Source organism: Canis lupus, chromosome 33 (genome assembly GCF_003254725.2).
Source record: "Canis lupus dingo isolate Sandy chromosome 33, ASM325472v2, whole genome shotgun sequence".
Classification (NCBI taxonomy): domain Eukaryota; kingdom Metazoa; phylum Chordata; class Mammalia; order Carnivora; family Canidae; genus Canis; species Canis lupus.
In genome coordinates, this window is record NC_064275.1 from 24,777,589 (window position 1) to 24,796,518 (window position 18,930).

At 33.5% G+C, this 18,930-nt stretch overlaps 1 protein-coding gene across 6 annotated transcripts in view; it reads left to right on the plus strand.

Moving 5' to 3' along the window:
* The window catches only part of STXBP5L (syntaxin binding protein 5L), a 381,900-nt gene that overhangs the window by 262,883 nt on the left and 100,087 nt on the right, over positions 1-18,930 (plus strand). For all 6 annotated transcript variants that reach the window (XM_025475838.3, XM_025475864.3, XM_025475854.3 and 3 more), the window contains 3 exons: positions 2,213-2,430; positions 4,532-4,704; positions 11,364-11,489. In XM_025475838.3, coding sequence (XP_025331623.1) covers positions 2,213-2,430; positions 4,532-4,704; positions 11,364-11,489 — 517 coding nt within the window. The remainder of the gene's footprint in view (positions 1-2,212; positions 2,431-4,531; positions 4,705-11,363; positions 11,490-18,930) is intronic.

Here is an 18,930-nt window from a genome sequence, read left to right on the forward strand (position 1 = left end):
ATTTTCCTTGATGCATTTTTTCTTGTAAATCTGACTTTGTTCCAAGAACACAATTTTATAGTGACAATTTATATGTTCCTTTCCCACCACCTCAAAGTCACTCCTTAGCTTCTAAAATGTGAGAAGACACTTTAACATCCTCACAACTAGAGTACATGGCACCCTTAAGCAGGCATAATATTTAAGAAGTTAATTTTTAAATATTTATCATATTCAGAACATATATTGCAAAGGTTTTCAGCATGTTTAATATTTTTTACTATAATCAATTATAAGGACAGATTTCCAATTTTCTGGATGTCATTGAAGACCATCACCTAGTCTGCCAATTTTAAGGAATACTAATACTGCCCGGTACAGAAGTGAGGTTATACTGAATTTAAATAACTGAGTTTGTTATTATGTGTATTAATTTTCATTTACTGATAATAAATTACCATAATTGAGCAGCTTAAAACAGTACTTACATATTATCTCACAGTTTCTATGTGTCAGGAATCTAGGTTCAGTTTAGCTGGGTTCTTTACTTAGGGCTTCCCAAGACCGCAGTCAAGGTATTGGCTCCTGCGACAGTTTCATCTGAGATTTAGTATCCTCATTCAATCTCATGTAGTTGGCAGAATGCATTTTATTGTAGCTTTAGACTCATGGCAACTTGTTTCTTCAAGGCTGGCAAAGGAGTGTCACTTTAACCTCAGGGAGGGCACTAGTCCCTCTTCTAATTATTGTTATGTCAGTCCCATTAAGGATAGTCTCTGTTGATTAACTCAGAGCCAACTAATTGGGGGACTTAATTATGTCTGCAGTATCCTTTTACCATTGCTATTGTCACATAAAATAATCATGGGAGTTATACCCAATCTAACCTGGAAGGCAGGCTATATAGCACTTAGTAAAATGAATGTCTTACCCATGTTCAAAATGTTTTGGTTTGACATAATTTTAGACTTAGAGAATAATTGCAAAAAAAAAAAAAATACCATGAAGTGGTATATAATTTTTAGCCCGATTCCCCAAATGTCAGTGTATACTCCATTTGTTCTTCCACCTTCCCCCCTCCCTCTTCACCATATGTTCATATATATATGTATAGTTTTTTGTAACCATTTGTGAGTTGCAGTGATGCTCTTCTTACACTACATGGCCCTAAAATATATCACTGTATATTCCCTACACACATTTTTTACATAGTCAAATTATACTTATCAAAATCAGGAGATTAATATTGAAGCCATGCTAATATCTAACCTCCAGGTCTTACTCATATTATTGTCTCAGTAACATCTTTCATAATAAAAGAAAATTGAGAATTATTTATTACATTTATCAGCTTTTCAGTTTTACTCAATTTGGAATTGTTTATGAAATTGATGTTTTTGAGGATTTGGGCCAATTATTTTTGCAAAATCTTCAATTTGGGTTTGACTGATGTTTCTCATGATTATCTTCAGACTATGCATTTTTGACAGCAACTCCTGGATTTTTAGAAATTTTCTTAATAATCTTTTATAGAATCAGAACTTTTTTATAGAAGAGTTATCATCAGGGTCTAAAATGGAAAAGATATTCTCCCAAATAAATATTCCTGAAAACAATTCACCACCCCCCGAGTTTTGAAAAATTATAATGGATCCTTTTCTAATACAGAGCCACTTAGAAAAGATTCTTTCCAAAATAATTACAGATTATTGGACCCTCATTACTAGCTAATAAATTACAAATATTTCTTATCTTAAAGATTGTCTAGAAATTTGTTAAGAAGAGTAAATAAACTGTAAGGATAGCTTCAGTCTTTCATGCAGCAATCAAAGCGGATAATGTGAAAAAGGATTAAAGGGACTCTTTTAGGAGAGAATTAGGTTCAGTATTCCCATTGTAACCTTTCTGAGCCCCAGGGTTTTCATCAATAAATGAAAATAACAATACTTACTTCATGGGACTTTTCTGAGGCTCACATGAGACAATATATACAAAGACCTACATATTCTTTGGTATACAGTATATGTTCAATAAATGTTTCTTTTTTTCTGGAATCTCCTTCCAACTAAACTAATGATAAGAGTACATTACATTGAATACTTACTAGTTAAAATGTAATTTATTTTGTCTGCTTGGATTTTATTTGTGCTTTAACAAATACACTGAAAAAGCTTCAACAATATCTGAGGATTAAGTTCAAATTAGAAGATAACTATGCTTCAATATTTTACAGTAACTCTGCAGATGCTGTACAAGCTAAAAACTTCAAAAGTGTTTGAAAAACAGAAGATAGGAGAAGGAAAACCAACATGTGAAATTGTAGAGGAAGATCCATATGCCATTCAGATGATTTACTGGTGTCCGGAGAGCAGAATATTCTGTGTATCAGGAGTCTCTGCATATGTCATAATTTATAAATTCAGCAGACATGAAATAACAACAGAAATAGTGGTAAGTTATTTAAAATTTAATGTTCACAGCCAGAGTTATTAAAAGAAACCAATTATCATAGATTTTGGCTAGTGTTTGGTATTGTTTTAAGCCTTCAAGACTGCTGTATTTGGCCAGTGATCCCATTCATAGGATTTTAATTATTCTTCTTACCTGTTTAACATTAAAAAATAGGTTGGCTTAAAATGAAAAAACATTACTCAAACTTTGTATTATTAAATAGGTGGATTTATTTCTATATAGACTATATACAGGCATTTATTGCTTTATATATAAATGTCAAATTAGTACAGGCTGTGTTGTATATCTTTATTAAAATTTTTTGTCTTTTCTTGTCAATTGCCATAAATGATTATTTCTCAACTACAATAAGATTATTTGTAATAATTTTCTATATAGAAACATTTTTATAGGATGGAAATAATTATGGGCTACCTTTTCTAATCTTAATTTTAAACTAACCAAGTAATTTAATTATTCAATTATGTTTCATGGGATAAATTAAATCTAAATTAAGGCATCTATAAATAATTAGCCTTCCCAGCTGAATCCATCTTACCATTTTATCAGAAGATAAAGATGATTAACTAAAGGCCTGTATGTAACTGTTTTTACCTCAACAGCGAAAATTAAATAATGCCCTGTTAAAGTATATTAGTTAAAATCTCAGCCTTTTGAGTCAGATAAGCCTATGTTTTAATTCTGGCTTTGCCAATGAATAGCTACATAACTCTGAGCAAGTCACAAGGCTCCAGTAGTCAGTACTGGAATCTGGGTGAGACCAAGTTACTACACTCATAATTTTCTGGGTAAATAAAATGGAAAATAATAATAAATTACAAAAAAAATTAAAAAAAATAAATGATAAACTACAAATGATAATGCCAATTTCATAGGTTTCTTAGGAGGATTATATAAAATCATTAGCATAGTGTCTAGGTATAGTTCTCACTCAGTAATTGGTAAGTGTTATTGTCACTAGAGACTGTATTTAGTTTTTAAGATAATTATGTAAATCACTCTGACGATATTTCTGTATTCACTACCCCACAATGACATTTGTTTTCAGCCTCAAGACTGATTTATTTATCATATGATTTCACTCATATGTGGAATTTAAGAGACAAAATAGGAACAAAGAGGAGAGGAGGGAAAAATAAAACAGGATGAAATCAGAGAGGGGGACAAACCTTGAGACTGGTAGTGATAGAAAACAAACTGAGGGTTGCCAGAGGGGCAAAGGGCGGGGGGATGGGGTAACTGGGTGGTGATATGAGGGTACATGATATAATGAGCACTGGGTATTATATAAGACTGATGAATCACTGAACTCTACCTGTGAAACTAATAATACACTATATGTTAATTAATTGAATTTTTAAAAACCTGATTTTTACATTGTAAAGCAAATGTTTGTTATAAAATTGATTTTAATTAGTGCTCGCTTTGGCAGCACATATACTAAGATTTTAATTAAAGCACTGAGTGTAGTCATCAAGTATTTACTTTGTAAACATTCTTAGATTAAAAAATAGGTTTGGGGTCATCTTTTTATTCCAATACAGTTTATCATATGTTTTTCAAGTAAGCAACTCTAACCAAGCTAATGAAATTGAGCTAAGCTAATGAAACAAAAATTAGAATTTATTTTGGAAAACGTTTACTAAATTAAGAGTCAGAATAGAATGTTTTTTTAAACTAAAAGCCTTGTGCAAATAATAATTTGTGTGTTATATACATATGTGTAAACACATCCAGTTTATTTTCTTTCACTGGAATAACCTTGACTAGTTTTTCCTTTTATTATATATGGAGTTGTAATTTATACCTCTAAGGAAGGATTTAGTATGTAAAAACTTTTTCTCCACCAGCAGGTATTTTTCTTATGAATCTGAAGAATTAAATATTTTACAGTTTTTTGTGAATGCCAGTGAATGTTCCATGTATTACACTATTTAAATCAATTTGGGATATTTTAACTTTATTATAAATTGAAATTGAGCTTATTAACCTGAAAAAGTAATAATTACCAAAAATTTATTAGAAATTTTAATGTGATTAGTTATTATTAGATTAAATTAAAACTTGATTTTTTTTTAAGTCATTAGAGGTACGGCTTCAGTATGATATTGAAGATATTATTACCCCAGAACCAGAAACAAGTCCTCCATTTCCAGATCTCTCATCCCAGCTTCCTTCTTCAAGGAGTCTTTCCGGAAGCACTAACACTGTGGCTAGTGAAGGAGGAACAAAGGACAGTATCCCATGCCTCAAGTAAGAGTTGCTACCAAATTTTCAAACAATTTTACATAGTAATCATACTTTGGAACTATGCCAAATAAAACTATTCTTCTCTTTTATTAAGTTGCTGTCAATTGGCCCACAATCTACCTAGGGATACTGTGTTCTTTCTTTGAATATCCATGAAGAGGGCACAATATTTTCATCTTTCATTACAAATTCATGGGTTTTCTTTCCAAGTGGATCCTAAAGAAAACATGGCTTTAATAGAATGGGAACATGTATGGTAGGGCAGAAACTTGGCCACTTGCTATTTCCCAATTTTAAAAGTTTGTTTAGGGAATTTCTTCAGTTGGAATCAAAAAGAAAGCCATATTTATTTACTATCTACTACAAGAATACTGTGTTAGAAAAGAGGATCATGATTGCTAGGATATTGCAAAAATAATATTTCTTTCTTCCTTTTAACTGATACTATTAAGAAGATGAGATTTAAACAAAAGTAGATGAGGGAGTTAGCTGAAATGTATCTAGTAGAAGAGCACTCCAGGCAGAAGAACAGCTAGAGCAAATGCTTTAAAGTTCCATTCTCATGAATTGGAAGAGCAAATATTGTTAAAATGTCTATGCTTCCCAGAGCAATGTATACATTCAATGCAATCCCTATTAAAATAACATCAACATTTTTCACAGAGCTGGAACAAATAATCTTAAAATTTGTGTGGTCCAGAAAAGACCATGAATAGCCAAAGGAAAGTTGAAAAAGAAAAACAAAGCTGGTGGCATCACAATGCTGGACTTCAAGCTCTATTACAAAACTGTAATCATCAAGACAGAATGGTACTAGCACAAAACAGACACATAGATCAATGGAACAGAACAGAAAACCCAGAAATGGACCCTCAACTCTATGGTATACTAATCTTCGATGAAGCAGGAAAGAATATCCAATGGAAAAAAGATAGTCTCGATGACCACAGCTTTGTAGTACAACCTGAAATCTGGCATTGTGATGCCCCCAGATATGGTTTTCTTTTTTAAAATTCCCCTGGCTATTCGGGGTCTTTTCTGATTCCACACAAATCTTAAAATAATTTGTTCTAACTCTCTGAAGAAAGTCCATGGTATTTTGATAGGGATTGCATTAAACGTGTATATTGCCCTGGGTAACATTGACATTTTCACAATATTAATTCTGCCAATCCATGAGCATGGAATATTTTTCCATCTCTTTGTGTCTTCCTCAATTTCTTTCAGAAGTGTTCTATAGTTTTGAGGGTATAGATCCTTTACATCTTTGGTGAGGTTTATTCCTAGGTATCTTATGCTTTTGGGTGCAATTGTAAATGGGATTGACTCCTTAATTTCTCTTTCTTCAGTCTCATTGTTAGTGTATAGAAATGCCACTGACTTCTGGGCATTGATTTTGTATCCTGCCACGCTACCGAATTGCTGTATGAGTTCTAGCAATCTTGGGGTGGAGACTTTTGGGTTTTCTATGTAGAGTATCATGTCATCGGCGAAGAGGGAGAGTTTGACTTCTTCTTTGCCAATTTGAATGCCTTTAATGTCTTTTTGTTGTCTGATTGCTGAGGCTAGGACTTCCAGTACTATGTTGAATAGCAGTGGTGAGAGTGGACATCCCTGTCTTGTTCCTGATCTTAGGGGAAAGGCTCCCAGTGCTTCCCCATTGAGAATGATATTTGCTGTGGGCTTTTCATAGATGGCTTTTAAGATGTCGAGGAATGTTCCCTCTATCCCTACACTCTGAAGAGTTTTGTGTGGTACTGGCACAAAAACAGACACATAGATCAGTGGAACAGAATAGAGAATCCAGAAGTGGACCCTGAACTTTATGGGCAACTAATATTCGATAAAGGAGGAAAGACTATCCATTGGAAGAAAGACAGTCTCTTCAATAAATGGTGCTGGGAAAATTGGACATCCACATGCAGAAGAATGAAACTAGACCACTCTCTTTCACCATACACAAAGCTAAACTCAAAATGGATGAAAGATCTAAATGTGAGACAAGATTCCATCAAAATCCTAGAGAAGAACACAGGCAACACCCTTTTTGAACTCGGCCATAGTAACTTCTTGCAAGATACATCCACTAAGGCAAAAGAAACAAAAGCAAAAATGAACTATTGGGACTTCATCAAGATAAGAAGCTTTTGCACAGCAAAGGATACAGTCAACAAAACTCAAAGACAACCTACAGAATGGGAGAAGATATTTGCAAATGACATATCAGATAAAGGGCTAGTTTCCAAGATCTATAAAGAACTTATTAAACTCAACACCAAAGAAACAAACAATCCAATCATGAAATGGGCAAAAGACATGAACAGAAATCTCACAGAGGAAGACATAGACATGGCCAACATGCATATGAGAAAATGCTCTGCATCACTTGCCATCAGGGAAATACAAATCAAAACTACAATGAGATACCACCTCACACCAGTGAGAATGGGGAAAATTAACAAGGCAGGAAACAACAAATGTTGGAGAGGATGCGGAGAAAAGGGAACCCTCTTACACTGTTGGTGGGAATGTGAACTGGTGCAGCCACTCTGGAAAACTGTGTGGAGGTTCCTCAAACAGTTAAAAATAGACCTGCCCTACGACCCAGCAATTGCACTGTTGGGGATTTACCCCAAAGATACAAATGCAATGAAACGCCGGGACACCTGCACCCCGATGTTTCTAGCAGCAATGGCCACTATAGCCAAACTGTGGAAGGAGCCTCGGTGTCCAACGAAAGATGAATGGATAAAGAAGATGTGGTTTATGTATACAATGGAATATTACTCAGCTATTAGAAATGACAAATACCCACCATTTGCTTCAACGTGGATGGAACTGGAGGGTATTATGCTGAGTGAAGTAAGTCAGTCGGAGAAGGACAAACATTATATGTTCTCATTCATTTGGGGAATATAAATAATAGTGAAAGGGAAAATAAGGGAAGGGAGAAGAAATGTGTGGGAAATATCAGAAAGGGAGACAGAACGTAAAGACTGCTAACTCTGGGAAACGAACTAGGGGTGGTAGAAGGGGAGGAGGGCGGGGGGTGGGAGTGAATGGGTGACGGGCACTGGGTGTTATTCTGTATGTTAGTAAATTGAACACCAATAAAAAAAAAAAAAAAAAAAAAAAAAAAAAAAAAAAAAGGAAAAAGTAATTTAAATGACAATTTTATACCACTGGAGTTAGAACACCAAAAAACAGTTCTGCCTTAAAAGAATGTGTATATACTTTAAAAATGTATATAATAAAGACTGTTCTGTAATCTTAAAAAAAAAAAAAAAAAGAAAAAAAAGAAAAAAGATAGTCTCTTTAACAAATGGTGTTGGGAAAATTGGAGAGCCACAAGCAGAAGAATAAAACTAGACCATTTTCTTACACCATACACAAGATACATCTCAAAATGAATGAAAGACCTAAATGTTAGGAATCCATCAAAATCCTAGAAGAGAATACAGGCCGCAACTTCTTAGACCTCAGCTGCCACAACCCTGGCTAGACACATGTCCAAAGGCAAGGGAAACAAAGGCAAAAATTAGTTATTGGGACTTTATTAAGATAAAAAGCTTTTGCACAGCAAACGAAACAGTTGACAAAACCAAGAGGCAACTTAAAGAATGGGAGAAGATATTTGGAAATGTTTATCAGACAAAGGGTTAGGATCCAAAATCTATAAAGAACCTGTCAAACTCAACACCAAAAGAACAAATAATCTAGTCAAGAAATAGGCAGAAGACATGAACAGACGTTTCTCCAAAGAAGATATACAAATGGCCAACAGAAGGGCACATGATATAATGACCATTGGATGTATATACTATTAATGGATCAATGAACTCTACCTCTGAAACTAATAATAAAATATATATTAATTAATTGAATTTAAATTTAAAAAATGGCCAACGAACACATGAAAAAATGTTCAACATCACTTGGCATCAGGAAAATACAAATCAAAACCACAATTAGATACCACCTCACACCAGAATGGTGAAAATTATCGTAAGGAAAACAACAAATGTTGGCAAGGAGGCAGAGAAAGGGGAATCCTTTTACACTGCTGGTAGGAATGCAAGCTTGTACAGCCACTCTAGAAAACAGTATGGAAGTTCCTCAAAAAGTTAAAAATAGTGCTGCCCTATGACCCAGCAATTGCACTACTAGGTATTTACCCCAAGGATACAAATGTAGTCATCTGAAGCACCTGCAACCTAAGGTTTATAGCAGCAATGTCCACAATAGCCATATCATGGAAAGAGTCCAAATGTCCATTGACAAATTAATGGATAATTAAGATGTGAGTGATACACACACACAATGGAGTATTACTCAGCCATCAAAAGTGAAATCTTGCCATTTGCAACAACATGGGTGGAAATAGAGGGTATTATGCTAAGTAAAATAAGTCAATCAGACAAAGACAATTATCATATGATTTCACTTATGTGGAAATTAAGAAACAAAACAGGTGAGTGTAGAGGAAGGGAGAGAAAAATAAAACAAAATGAAATCAGAGAGTGAGACAAACCATAAGGGACGCTTAACCGTAGGAAACAAACTGACAGTTGCTGGGGTGGGGGGGTGAGGAGATGGGGTACTGGTGATGGGCATTAAGGATGGCATGTAATATAATGAGCACTGGGTGCTATATATAACTGATAAGTCACTGACCTCTACCTCTGAAATTAATAACATACTGTTAATTAACTGAATTTAAATAAAAGTAAATCAACAAAAATAGGGGCATCTGGGTGACTCAGTCGGTTAAGCATCTGCCTTCGACTTAGGTCATGATCTCTGGTCCTGGGATTGAGCCCTGCAGCAGGCTCCCAGCTTAGCGGGGAGTCTGCTGTTCCCTCTCTGTCTGCCCCTCCACCTGCTTGTGCTCACTCTCTCTTAAATAAATAAAATCTTTTTTAAAATTAAACAAAATAAAGTGGCTCGCATATAGGGATGTCAGTATAGCTAAGACAAGAGGAGCAAGATGGGGAGTTGTGGTGAGGGTAGCAGGAGATGAAGTCAGATGAGTAACAGAGAGCCAATATAGGCCATTGTAAGGGTCTTGGCTTTTATTCCTAATTAAATGGAGGATTCATTATAGTGTTTTGAATAGAGAGGAAACATGTTCAGACTTAAATTTTAAATTGATCACTTTGATGGCTTTGTTGAAAATGGATTTAGAAGGGAAGGGTGGAAGCCAGGAGACCAGTAAGGAGGTTATTGCCTAACTAGAGATGATATTAAAGGCTGACAGATTCAACAAATAAAAATACAGAATACTTATTTAAATTTGAATTTCAGATAAACAATATACATTTTTTGGTATCAGTATATCCTAGATGCTACATGGGACACACTTGCAGTAAAAAAAAAACAAAGCAAAAAACCTACTTATTGTTTTTTTGAAATTCAGATTTAAATATGGAAAGAGCCCAGATGTCCATCAACTGATGAGTGGATAGAGATATGGGGAGTGTATATAAAATAAATATACATATAATGGAATATTACTCAGCCATTGAAAAGAATGGAATCTTGCCATTCACTCATGTGCAGAATTTAAGAAACAAAACAGATAAACATAGGGAAGGGAAGGAAAAATAAAATAAGACAAAAACAGAGAGGGAGGCAAACCTTAAGAGACTCTTAACTATAGGTAACAACCTGAGAGTTACTAGAGGGGAGGTGGACGGGGGAATGGGGTAACTGGGTGATGGGCATTAAGGAGGACACTGGAAGTAATGAGCACTGGGTGTTGTATGCAATTGATAAATCACTAAATTCTACCTCTGAAACTAATAATATAGTATGTGTTAATTAAATTTAAATTAAAAAATTTAATTTAAAAACTGCTCAGATTCTGGATATATTTTTAAGGTAGCACAAACAGTATTTGATGATTGAGTGGATACAATAAGGTACAAGAGAAGGATTGTAGTATGACTTCAAGGGTTTTTAATTGAATAGTTGGAAAGATACAAGTTGTTATTAACCAGAATAGATAAGGCTGTAGATCAATTATTTTTCAAGGAATGAGCAGAAATTCAGATTTTGGACATGTTGAACCTTCTTTTTTAAAGATTTATTTATTTATTTTAGAGAGAGAGGGGGCAGGGGAAAGGGGCAGATGGATAGGGAGAGAGAAAATCTCAAGCAGACTCCCTCCTAAACATGGAGCCTGATGTGTGGGACTCTATCCCATGACCCTGAGATCATGACCTGAGCCAAAATCAAGAATTAGAATGCTTAATCAATTGAGCCACCCAGGTATCCCCACTTAGATGTGTTGAGATCTTACATTTGGTGGTAGATTAATAATTCTTATTGTCATGCATTATAACTTACATATGTGTAACAAATATTATGTAAGAAAATAGACAATAAAAATAATTTAAAATATTAACCTCAAGAATAAGAAAAAGGAAGTGATGAAGGCCTGAAACAGTTGTGGACTTGCCTGATTGAAAAGCTACCTAAACAAACCTACTTAAGTGGTTGGGTATATTTTAAGAAAGCTAGAAGATATGTCCACCTGTGTACTGCCTCTGTGCCTGGTATTGTATATTTCTGTCAGAAGATTCTATGTAACTTCTAAAGATAAGCATGAGCTTACTTATTTAAACTGTATGTAATAGAACTAGTTTTCTCTTTTTTTTTAGTGTGAAGACACGACCAGTGAGGATGCCTCCAGGGTATCAAGCAGAACTTGTTATTCAGTTGGTGTGGGTGGACGGTGAGCCTCCCCAACAGATTACTAGTCTTGCTGTAAGCTCAGCATACGGAATGTAAGTAAACATTCTAATTTGTATTTTTTAATATATTTTATATACTCAAATGTTTCTTTTAAAATATTTAAGTCCTAAAAATGGAAAGAAGCCCTTACCTAGATTTTTACTTGGTTGAAAATCATAGAAGAAAAATGTTAAATTATGATTATTTGTTCTTGCTTGAAGTCAAACTTGTGATAATATTCCCATTTTTAATTTTAGGAGGTTGTTAGGATTTTATTACACGCACTTTTAAAATTTTCTATCCTTTTCTTCCTTGTGTTCTAATTTGGATACTTTTTTCTGACTTGTCTTTTAGAGTTCACTAATTCTCCCTTCAACTGTTTGGGAGATCCACCCATGGAGTTCAGTTTCAGTTATTTTAATTTTAACTTCTATGCCTTTCATTTGGTTCTTTTTAAAGTTTCTTATCTTCCTAAATTATCATTCTTGTCCTTCATTTCTTTAAACATATTGAATATAGATCCTTTAAATATGTGTTTGATAATTCCCTATCTGGTATCTAGCTTATTATTTGTCTTGGATTTTGATCATATCATCTTTGTGTAACCCAGATTCGCTTGGTTTGTATTCTAATGTTTTTATGGAATGTTATATGGAATTTATATACCATCATATATTTATTTATATGTTTATAAATAAACATTATATTATAAAGATAATTTTGAGTTCTAAGTGATGCTATCATCCTGCAAGAAGTATTCACATTTCCTTTAACAGGCTAGACTAAAAGGCAGTAGAGAGCTCAGAACAACATAACCCAATCAGACATTCTTTGAAAGTTGAATTGTATTCCTTTAAAAGATAATTTAATTCTAAAGTAATCCTTATTTCTAGATTGTTGACCTCCATAGAAATTGTGCCAAATTATATTCCCATCAACAATGTTTAGAATGCCTGATCTTCCATTACCTTTTTTTAACAATGGTGTATAACCAAACTTTTAATCCCTGTCATTTTAAGAAGTGCTTTAGAAAAAAAAAAAAAAGTACATTAGAATGTTCTCATATTTTAAGTGAAATTGAACATATTTTCCTGTACTGTGACATTTCTGCTTATATTCTTAATCAATTTTTCTGCAGAGTTGTTGGTATTTCTCTTATAGATTTGAGAAAACTATTTACATAGTAGGAAAGTTAGCTTTCTATGTGATATAACTTACCAGTATTTTCCTTTTTTTTATGAGATTGTTTAGAATTTTTTTCCATGCATAAATTCAAAATTTTTTTAAAGTAATCCTATTTTTTATGGTTTTGGATTTTGTCTCATACTTAGAAAAGCTTTCCTCACTTACTATATTCTCTTTTAATATATTTATTTTTAACATACTTAAGTGTTTCTTTTGTCTAGCATTTAATTAGGAATAAAGTATGAAATAGGGATTAAACTATCTTTCTTTCTGGATGACAATGAATTATACCAATACCACTTCCTGAATACTTCATCTTTTCCCTCAAAATTTAGAATCATCTTTTATCAAGTAATACATTTTAAAAATATTTTTGGCTCTAATTCTATGCTTCCCAGTCTGTCCCTCTGCTAAGTCTGATGAGCTCCAAGAGCTCTGTGAAGCCATTTGAAAGTGAAATTACCTAAAAAAACCTTTGGTGTTCCTGGAGTTTTTACTATGTGATTATACATAAGGGGAACTTGTTCTTGATTGAAAATTTGTATGATAGGAAAACTGGCAGAAACAGCCCTTAATGAAGGGAGGAGAGGAAGGAAGTATGGAATAGTCAATAATCCCATTAATTTATATGACAAGAATATATAACCCAAGTAGTTATAGCAGATGACTGACCTCAAGCCATTTTCAGGGTTCTGTACTCAAGAGATTGACCTAAAAAGGCAAAGAATGACAAAATTAAGAGGCTATGAAGGTATATCACCAGGTTCAGAAGCTGAATGCTATTTAGAATAAGTCAGCATATTTTCCAGGTAAAGTAACCGTGGGGGTGAGGGTCTGAAGAACCTACACTTGTATGAGAAAGACAGCTTGGATACCTTCCTCATAGACAGTTTTAACTGCCAAAATACTCCATCCAGCTCAAGTGGCTACTTATGTAAATCCCAGCAAAATTTTAAGACATAAGTAATACCAATATTATACAAAAACTTTGAGAATTGAAAAGGAAAAAATCATATTCATCTCATTATAGGCCAACATAATCTGATGTCAAAATATGAAAAGACCATTACTAAAAGTGGAACATGAATATAGGTGTAAAAATCCCAGCCAAAGTATAAATAAATCTAGTAATAAAATAATTACATATTATAACCATGTTTGGTTTATACCAGGAATGCAAGGCTTAACATTTGAAATGAATTCATGTAATTCATCACATTAAAGGATAAAACAGAAAACTATATAAGCCATGAGATGTAAAAAGCAAGAACATTTGGTAAAAATTTATCATCTGTTTGTGATTTAAAAAGAAAAATTTATGGGCAGCCTGGGTGGCTCAGAGGTTTAGCGCTGCCTCCACCTAGGGCCTGATCCTGGAGACCTCGGATTGAGTCCCAAGTCAGGCTCCCTGCATGGAGCCTGCTTCCTCCTCTGCCTGTGTCTCTGCCTCACTCTCTCTCTCTCTCTCTGTCATGAATAAACAAAATCTTTTAAAAAATTTTATTAAAACAAGAAGGAAATTGAAAAGAAAAATAGAAAGAAATTATTATGTATGTATATCATTTAGATACTTTCCAGATAAATTATTAGAATTACTAATAGAATTTAACAAGATTGCTGGACATGAAGTCAATGTAAAAATATACTGAAAAAATAGAAACTAAAATTGTATTAAGATCCCACTTACAATAAAATAAAAATAATAAAAAATCTAGGACTATACCTAATAAAAGATGATCAAGACCTCTACACAGAAAACTATAAAACCTCAAAGAAACTAAAGAACTTAAATCATGTAATGTAAAATTCAATAATAGAATAAAGATGTCAGGTTTTCACAAATGATCTGTAAATTTACAACAATGCCAAAATAAATTTTAGCAGGTTTTCTTTTCTCCCCTTGAAGTTTAATACTAGTTCTAAAATTTATAGAGAAATACAAAGGCCACAGTTAGCTAAGATAGTACTCTTTAAAGAAAAACAGAATTAGAAGACTTGCTCTATTGGAAAACATGACTTATTAAATAAAGATATATCAGTCATAACAGTGTTTCTATGGGCACAGGAGAGACAAACAAAAATCAATGCACATAAGAAAGAGTGCAGTAAGAAATCCAGGTCAGGGATCCCTGGGTGGCTCAGCGCTTTAGTGCCTGCCTAACACCCAGGGCATGATCCTGGAGTTCCAGGATCGAGTCTCACATCAGGCTCCCTGCATGGAGCCTGCTTCTCCCTCTGTGCCTCTCTCTTTCTCTCTCTCTCTCTCTCTCTCTCTCTGTGTGTGTGTCTCTCATGAATAAATAAAATCTTAAAAAAAAAATCCAGGCATTTATAGCTATTTTGGTTCTGCAGAGCAATAGAGGAAATGGCAGTTTTCCCCCAATAAATACTATAAAGTCAACTGAAAAATTATAGAAAAAAAGTGAAATTTGACTCTTCTTTCCTACGATACACAAAGCTTCTAGAAAGTATTATAGGAGAATACTTTCATTAGACAATAATATTCAAAAAGTATTAATCATAAAGAAAAACATTAAGAACTTCTTGGGGAAAAAAGGTGCCATTAAGAGAGTGAAATGACAAGACAAGGAAGAGAGAGTTGAATTGATTGTATCTGACAGACTCATTCATATGCAGAGTGTAAAACGAGTCTCACGAATCATCAATAAGAAAAAGGCAAATAATAGAAAGAATGCAGAAGAAATTTGAACAAATATGTCACAAAGAAAGATATATAAACAATATATTTTCATATATATGTGTGTGTATATATACATATATATACACACACACACACACACATATATATATATGAAGGTACACAACCTTATTAGTAATGTTGGCAGGGTTTGCAAAGATACTAGGTAACAGGAACTCATACATTGCTGTTAAAAGGGTAAATTGTTGAAACTACTTTATAAAATTGTCAGCATTATTTACCCATTTTAGCATGTAAATGTTGGCACACTCAAAAGTTTCATTTTTAGGTATATACCCAAAGAAAGGCAAGCACATGTATATCAAAAGAAAGTGGCCTTATTTGCAAGGGTAGTATTATATTTATAATAGTCCCAAACTACAATCAAATTATGTCCATTAGAGTAGATTGAATAAATAAGTTGTAACATATCCATTTGAATACTACAGCAATTAAAATGAAAACTACATTTACATGTAACAATATATATGAAAAAAGCCAAAATCTATCAAAAACAAGCAAAACTCGTATAGAAAGTTAGATTTTGGGAGAGGAAAGATTAGCGATAATTGGCAGAAACATGAAACAGGTGCTTGTAACATACTATTTCTTGACATAGTGGTGGTTATGTGGGATTGTTCACTTTGTGATAATTCATTGAAGTGCACAATTATGTCCACTTTCATTTATGAATGTGAATAAGAGTAAAATATAAATATTTTTGCAAATAATTGAGTAATTTTATTTCTAGAAATATATCCCATAAATATACTCTATATTGTAATGCAAATAACTTGTGAGGATATTCATTGTTGTTTGTTTTTTTTAAGATTTCATTTATTCATTCATGAGTAACACACAGAGAGAGACAGAGACACAGGCAGAGGGAGAAACAGGCTCCTCACAGGGAGCCCGATGTGGGACTCTATCCCTGGACCCAGGATCATGCCCTGAGCCAAAGGCAGATGCTCAACCACTGACCCACCCAGGCACCCCATTGTTGTATTGTTAATAGCAAAAGACTGGAAGCAACCTATTGTCTGTTAACAAAGTTCTAGATAAATAGATTACACATTAATATTGTGGAGTTATTTTAAAAATTCACTTCCTATGAATTTACATAGAATAATTACCAAAGTACCTAATAAAGTTAAATCAAGGTACAGGATATTATTTATACTATAAAACATTGTTTATCTGTAATATGCTATAAACATCCAGAGTTCATTTTTTTAATTCCTACAAATTGATAAGAAAAAAAATTACCCAATTAAAAAATAAGCAAACTATATAAACAGATAATTCAGAGGAGAAATACAAATGGCCAATGAATATGAATATAACTTTACTAATAACAAGTAAAATATTTGAGACAACAGAATAGCAATTTTTATCCATTATATGAGAGAATTTTTAAAGATTGCTAATATTTTCTGTTAATATGAGGAAATGGATTCTCTTTTATACATTTATCTTTTAAAATAAAACTGGGCATATCTTTTGGTCCTAAAATTCTAATCTTATTGAAATTTTTACAATTTTTGAAGACTCTCACTTATGTACAGTTTGTAGAAGGTTGTTCTATATTACATAAAATAACAAAATATTTAGAATCTATATAAATGTCCAGAAATAGGAAGATGCTCCTTTAAAAAACATGTTATTTTTGTACTTTAGAATACAATGCAACAGTTAAACAACACAAACAAGGAAATATGTCTTTGACATATTTTCGTGAAAATAAGTTATAGAACCAGTATATGCTTGCTAAAATATAAAGAAAGGGCAAGTATATAAAAAATGTTAATGGCAATCATTTTTGAAAAGGGGATTGGCATACAGTGGGCCAATTAAGGGGACTTTCATCTTATATTTATTGTTGAAATTTTTAAAGTAAAAATAATTTTTAAAATTTAAAAAAAAGAAAGAAAAGTTTGCTTTGTGCCTCTGAACATACTTTCCTTAGGGACTTGGAGATGTGAGATGGTGAGAATCATCAGACACCAGAAATGGTGAGAATATCCTGGACCTATGGTATATGACCAATGACTAGAAAGTCATTCGAAAGTATGAAACTGATAGAATACAGCAAGGTAATTGAAAACAAAATGTGTGGAGAAAAAAGATGAGAAATTAAAGTCATTGAAGGAATCTAATGAGATTAAATGTGAATATTTTACTTTCATTCCAAAGATAAAAGCAATTATGTTCTATTATTATCTTCTTCCCATAATTTCCAGAGGATACAGAGCCATAAAGCTTTGATAGTTAGGTTTAGTGGGAGCTCTATATTTTTTTAGTTACTGAGATAATCAAATACAGAGTTAAAGAGCATGAATGTTAGAGTCAGATTATTTGGGATTTTATTTATTTATTTGAGAGAGAGAGAGACAGAGATAGCAAGAGAGCAGGAGCAGGAAGGAGAGGAAGAAGCAGGCTGAGCAGGAAGCCCTTTGCTGGCTCTATCCCAGGACCCCAGGATCATGACCCAAAGGCAGACACCTAACTAATTGAGCCACACAGGTGCCACTGAGATTAAAAATTTACTTCTGCTTACTAGCTGTTGAATCTTAGAAAAATTATTTAAAATTTCTATGTTCAATTTCCATATCTGCAAAATGAGATAAAATGTTGTGAGGATTAAATGTATTAATATATAAAACGTCGGGACACCTGGGTGGCTCAGCGGTTAAGCATCTGCCTTCGGCAAAGGCTTCCTGGAGTCCCAGGTTCATGTCCCACATTGGGCTTCGTGTAAGCAGCCTGCTTCTCCCTCTGCCTGTGTCTCTGCCTCTTTCTCTCTCCTGTGTATGTCATGATAAATAAATAAGATCTTATATAAATAATAAAAAAATGAAAAATAAAATGTAACTTTTAGGGGCACTTGGCTTGCTCAGTCAGTAGAGCATGCAATTATTAATCAAGGTTATGAGATCAAGCGCCACATTGAGCATAGAGCTTAAGAAATAAAACTAAAATGAAACTTTGAGACTCAGCGCAGGATACACATGACATATTCAAATAGAATAATTGAAGAGTTTTTAATAATGGATTATTTATATAAGATGCAGAAAAACATGAAATACTATAGTATCCCAGGGCTAGAAAGGATAGAGCTTTATTACCACCCATAAAATAATAACTTGATGATATAATTATTACAATGTTATTTACTTAGATACAAAGTAAACCAATAATAGACTGATTTTATCTAAAAAATCAAAAAGAATATAAATGAGGAGAGAATCAAGATGGCAGAGTAGGAAGATTCTGAATAAAGTTCTCCATGGACACATCAAAATTACAACTACGTGTAAGACAACTTTTTCTGCAAATCACCTGAAGACTAAAAGAATAACTCTTACACTATTAAGGATATAAAGGAAAAGCTACACTGAGACAGGAAGAAGGGGAAGAGAGGCAGACTAGTTATGACTTATATCCTTAGCACGGGAACCCCAAGCCAGTAGAATATCACAAAGGCAGAGGTACTCCCTGAGGAGGTAAAGGGTAAGGCACCTCTGCTTTGAGGACTTGCACTGGGAAGATGTGACCCCATAACATTTGCCTTTGAAAATCAGCAGAGCTTAACTCTGAGAAAGCCACAGGGC